We start from the raw sequence: 6,000 nt of genomic DNA on the forward strand, positions 1-6,000 counted from the left end.
GGTGTGATCATTTTCCTTTACTGAACAAAAAGAAATTAATACACACACAAGATTTTTTTTTTTTTTATACTAACATCCATTTAATATCTTACCCATTTAAGAATGAAGATATATAGTAGTTAAAAGTACCGATGTCTGATATCTTGAATCTGTCTTTTCAGGTACTCTCCTGGGTTCTCTTCATTGGATCGCTCAGTTATGTAAAAGTAACGATTGGAGTGATGCTACGCAGCCAAAGTCACAGTGCCCTCGTGTGGTGTGGAGCAGTAGTGCAGCTTGGATCTATGATTGGAGCCCTTGTCATGTTTCCATTGGTTAACGTTTATGGATTCTTCCAATCGGCTGATCTCTGCAATATGAACTGCCCTAGCTAAGTGTCAATGCAAAGGATGAAAAGGCTACATAGCATATGCATATTTACCTCTTATGCAAGAGGATTAAATGGGCGGAGAGAACATACAAAAAGGAAGTTGACACAATTGTTTTCATCAAATCTCCCAACTGATAATCAGGTTTTTCGAACATATCAGATTTCAAATGACAAAAATATAATTGGAACTTGAAAAAATGGTCCCATTCCTTATATTTCCACTACAGTAGGACTTGATAGAACCAGGATCACTGTGAGTTTTATTTTTTTACTGTGTTGCAACAAAGTTGCAGGAATCTGCAAAACAGTGTGAAAGAGAAGCTGATGATTATTTTTACCTTTGGTTTTCTATTTAAAAATAAGGAAGACCGCTACAATCCTTAATAAAAGATTTAAGACAAAAAAAAAGTCCATTCAGAAAATAAAAGAAAAAAAAAATAGAAATTGTGTTAATTCTGGCCTAAAAAGCTAGGTAAAATAGGGCTGGAATTCATGACTATAAAAGGGCTACTAATTAAACAGCCAGCCCTACTACCCAGAGACGGATTTACCGCTAGGCAATCTAGGCACACGCTTAGGGCCCAGCTGGTCCCAGACGGCCCGGCCGTGGCCCTCGTCGGGGATGTATAATGGAGCAGGGCAGCCACAGAGGACATTTTGCTTGCTGCCAGGCAGGCTGTAAATGTCACTCCAGTCTCAACGCGCATTGGATAGCGAGGACCACTCTGTCTCCTCCTCTCCTGCACTGTGTCACTGTGTGCATGTGACATGCACAGAGACAGGGAGTAAGGAGCTGAGAACAGGAAGACAGTGAGGTGCGCTGCTGACAAAAAGGTGAGCTTACTGCCTGCCACTCCTGCCTAACCTTTACTATCTTGTGCAGTAAAGCTCACCGCCAACATCCACCATCACAAATGCGGGCGAGCAGGGGGTGTGGTCGCGGGGGGGTCGCAGGGTTGGGAGTGGATGAAGGCTCTGGATTTGCTCAGGGGAGGCGAGGTGTCTGCCAGCACCTCTACTGTTTTCAGCAAGGGAGGGGGCTAGGGGATGTGAGGTGCCTGATAGTGCCATTACTGTTTGCAGCAAAGGGGGGGGGGGAGATAGGGGAGGTGAGGTGCTGAGGTGCCTGACAGTGCCATTATTGGTGCAGTAAGGGGGGGGGAGGCTAGGGGAGCTGAGGTGCCTGATAGTGCCATTACTGTTTGCAGCAAGGGGGGGGGGCAGGGCCAGCTCCAGGCACGATCCGTATGTGCAGCCGCACAGGGGCGTCGGGGTCCGGCTGTAGAAGATCCCGGTCCTCCACCCACCTGTTGCCGTCATTTTTTTAAGCTCAGGGGAAGGGCGCAGTGAGGGAAGGGGCTTAGGGGGAGCACGGGACGGAGCTGAGTGTTCAAAGTTTTAACAAAATATTTTGTATTTTATTTGCACTGTAGTTTTATATGCCTTTTTATGTTTGTGATGTCAGTAATGCTTAACGTTATAAAAAGTTGAATATAAGGAGGACAAATGACAAATAATGTAAGGGAATAAATCAGGAATGAAAATAGTGTTATGGATTGTTTGAGGAAGGGGGCCCCAAATCGGTATCTTGCTTAGGGCCCCTTGAGGTGTAAATCTGCCTCTGTTACTACCAAATGAGGAAGGTGCAGGACTGCAGCAAAATTATTTTGGAACACAAGGAGGATAACTACAGAGAGAGATAATTTCACTTATTGGAACTACTCCCTGCTTACAACAGGGCACCAACACCATATCAAAAGACCAAAGGAAGCACTGGTCTGTAAGTAACCCTTGGCTGCAGCTACTGAATTGCCAAGGAGGTTGGAAATGGAGCGAGGACAGTATAAGCTCCAGCATCCTATACCATCTGGCCCTTTTCACATTTATTATTTGTATGCAGTCCAAGAAATTTTACCCATAAAGACACATTACTCATCGACTGTACCTTGCGTTTTAATGATCTAGCAGGTTGCAGAAACCGATGCCTGCCTGCTTGGTTACTAGTGAGGGAACAGCTCACAAGGAACAGAAACTGCCATTTGGTTACTGTCACTTAGATATCCTTAACATCCAAGTCACCTCTTTGCCAAACACAGCGCTCTTTCTTTACACTAACCATAACAACTGGTAAAATCGTATTCACAATAAGTGCATTAAAATATATTAATTCCATTATATGTCACCTATATAATGTAGGGATGTGCAGGCTCGGATAGGTTTGAGTTTGCATCCCGAGTTCGGATTTTTCCCTCCAAAAATCGGGTCTCAGAAAGAGGCAAAACGTCATCTTTCATGGACAAACATCTATGTTTGTCCATGAAAGATGACGTTTTGCCTCTTTCTGAGACCCGATTTTTGGAGGGAAAAATCCAAACTCGGCATGCAAACTCGAACCTATCCAAGCCTGCACATCCCTAATATAATGTCACCCTCCTTATAACATGTTATGGCCAATGTTTTAAGCTGACATGAAAAAGATGAAGCTCTGTACTATTACATGTGCTGGCCTCCGAAATAAACTGTTCTACAACTTACTATATGGTCTATACAGTCCTGTGCTGCATTCTGCTGTTACCCAAATACTCATGTGGTGACCTCCACTCTACTTAGCCCCAGGGCTAATATAACTAAGCAGTGCTTTTCAGAGATGCTGTGTCTTTTTCAGTTTCTGCAACAGGATTTTAAGTACCAATAATATTAAATTGAATACACACTGTAGCCCAGAGCCAGGTAGGTCCAGTCATAACCCTTTCAGACCTATATCAAAATCCCAGGTTTTTGCACGTGAACCTGGGATTTTGGTATGTCTGAAAGCAAACAACCTGGGACGGGTCGGGCTGAGAATTTGCCAGGCTAATAGACCCGGCAATTTCCTGTGTCTAAACTCTGAAAGGGGTATATTAGATTTTTTCAGGGATAAATGGCTGAAGCTGCTATACTGGATAACAGTATGACCACCTATAAGAACAAAGTAAAAATACACCTTAAAAAACAAATATGAAATAAATGTGTTTAATGACACTATATCATTGGCATCTCTCGCTTACTAGAGCTAATCTTTTACATTTAACATGGTTTTCAGCATAATACACCATTGCCAATGGGCATTGTCACCAGATATCAACCCTCACCTCTGTGGATTCCACTAAATAGTGATAAATAAACTGCCTTCATGTCTCATCTGCCATGGGTAGTTTTCTCATTAAGTATCTATGGAGGAGACGTTCACCCTAACTGTCCTGACAGAAAGCGTTTGCAATCCTCTGGAGAGAGGGGGGTCTGGTCATCACAATCCTAGGTGCAGCTGAGACCCTCTATATGACATGCCCTTTCTCTGAAATGGGATGAAGCAGGGATACAATAGGAGATCTGTGCCTACACCTTGTCCTTAATCAGAGTATATGACAGCTTCAGCTGTAGGCCTCTGTTTATCAATTACAAGCTGTGTTGAGGTGATATGCAGCGTTCCATGACAATTATCAGCTCAATAATTAAATGCCTCGCCGAGTTCATGGCTGCAAGAACAGAGCTCTTTCTGCAGGTGAACACAGTAAAACGCTTTCCATGATAACAAAAGGAACTGCTGGCTGATTCCTGCTCTCTGGTTTAGAGATGGCTGCAAAAATGTGGCCCTAATCTAGTAAAAAAAATTATGGTCCCAAATCATGTCTCAAGATATGTGATGAGTAAGATACAGTATATGAGCAGATAGCCATAATAAATGTATACATGTGGTTATAGTAAAGATATGGCAGCCATTATCAACTGTTGTTGCTAAATCTTTAGTGCTGAAATCAATAAGTATATAAACAAATTGGCGTATATCCCAAGATGAGTAACCAACACCAGGGCTACAGCCTGTGTCTGATTGCTGCTAATGCAGTGAGACAATGAGAAATGCAGTAACCAGACCAGGCTTTGCTGGTCACACTATTACTTTACATTGAGTCCTAAAGCGTGGAATACCAGGGAGCTCTTCCCAAGGGAAGCCACTCCCCTGCTATTACGGCAGCCCTTACCAGCTTCTAGGGGCTGCAGCAAATGCAGTCAGTAGAAGCCAGCCAGTTTACTAATTTATGTGCATGCGCGGGTTTGCAATAATGCTCATGGGCACAATTACAGACACCCCAACCCCCTGTCCAGACAGGTAAGGAGATGCCGCTGCCAATGTCTAAAAGAAAAGAAAAACCTGGTCCTAGTGGAACTGCAACAGGAATCAATGGGTCAGTATGCACTCAGCCAATCAGTCTGATTGGTTGGAGTGTGGGGAAACCAGTAAGATTGGCTGAGCACATACTGACCTTTCTGGTTTATTTTAGTCTGTGAAGACCAGGCTGTGCTGTTTCCACAATATGACAGGGTGACCAAATATCTCCCTGTTCAAGTGTGTCAAGCCAATTCTTACATACAGTAGCACGCTGCTGGATATTGTTTGTAGGGAACCCCACAAACTGTGTCTCCCCTGTGGCAAAGGGACATATCATTAGGGTTGCCCATTGGTCATCAATGTTTAGCAAAAATCAATGGTTCAAGATTGACATCAGTAGCGGGGCTCCAATGTTTAATTCACAGACATATCAAGTTGGCCCTGCAGCACAGCCGATGCCAACCACAACTGCCCACCCAGTTATGTCGTCAGCCTGGACACATCGGGCCAAATGTAATAGGGTGTCAGTTTTAGTAACAGTACAAACTCGCACTTTTAAACTTTTCAGCTCGAGGCTACTGCATTTTCAAGTTTAGCGAAGTTTAGGACTATGTAAACTGACACCTTTTAATGCGAGTAGCATTAAAAGGTGCGAGTTTTACAGAAGCCATCACAGATCAGTGAGATCCGTGATGGCTTCTGTGTGTGTTTTAAAAAAAAAAACATGCACCCCCTTCCCAAAAGCATAACCAGCCCCGGGCTTTATAAAGCCTGTCCTGGTTCTAAAAATACAGGGGCCAAAATGCGTAGGGGGCCCCTGTATATTAAAAACCAGCACAGGGCTTTGTTGAGCTGGTCCTGGTTCTGGAAAATCAGTGGACAAAATGAGTAGGGGGTCCCCTGAAAATTCCAGAACCAGCACCGAACGCTTTCTAGCGGGGGGATAATGCCACAGCTAGGGAAAACCTTTCACCGGTTTCCCCGGCCAAAGCATTATCCCTGACCGCTAGTCAGTCCAGGCCGGGGATCCCTGGGGAGTTGGGTACCCCCTCAATAAAGGGGTACCCTTCTCCAGGGCACCCCAGGCCTAGACTGATAGCCCGGAGCTATCCCCGGCACCCTATGGCCGTGGGTGCCGGGTTGATAGTGTTAGTGTAAAGTGTAAAAATAAAGTTTCCATATTGTCTTTAGTTGTAGAACCGTAGACTTCTATGGTGTGAAATCCCCAGTGAAGTCTATGGTGGGAACCGCTACATCGTAGCCGCAAGGTTACCTCAGGTTAATCTTGTGGTTACATCATGTCGCGACATTGTATCATTGATGTAACCACAAGATTAACCTCTATTAATCTTGCGGCTACAATGTAGCGGTTCCCACCATAGACTTCAATGGGGATTTCACACCATAGAAGTCTATGGGAGACACAGGCTGGCCGCATTCAGCTAATCAGGGAGCTGCTCCGACGGAGATGCTCCCTGATTGG

The 6,000-nt window shown here is 44.4% G+C and overlaps 1 protein-coding gene across 1 annotated transcript in view; it reads left to right on the plus strand.

Annotated features, from left to right (window-relative positions):
- Positions 1–374, plus strand: part of SLC52A3 (solute carrier family 52 member 3) — a 45,482-nt gene extending 45,108 nt beyond the window's left edge. Inside the window, exon 3 of the mRNA XM_088467143.1 lies at positions 162–374. Coding sequence (XP_088323269.1) covers positions 162–374 — 213 coding nt within the window. The remainder of the gene's footprint in view (positions 1–161) is intronic.
- The last annotated feature ends 5,626 nt before the right edge of the window (positions 375–6,000 follow it).

This window comes from Taudactylus pleione, unplaced genomic scaffold, assembly GCF_031769625.1.
Source record: "Taudactylus pleione unplaced genomic scaffold, aTauple2 ptg000069l, whole genome shotgun sequence".
Lineage (NCBI taxonomy): Eukaryota > Metazoa > Chordata > Amphibia > Anura > Myobatrachidae > Taudactylus > Taudactylus pleione.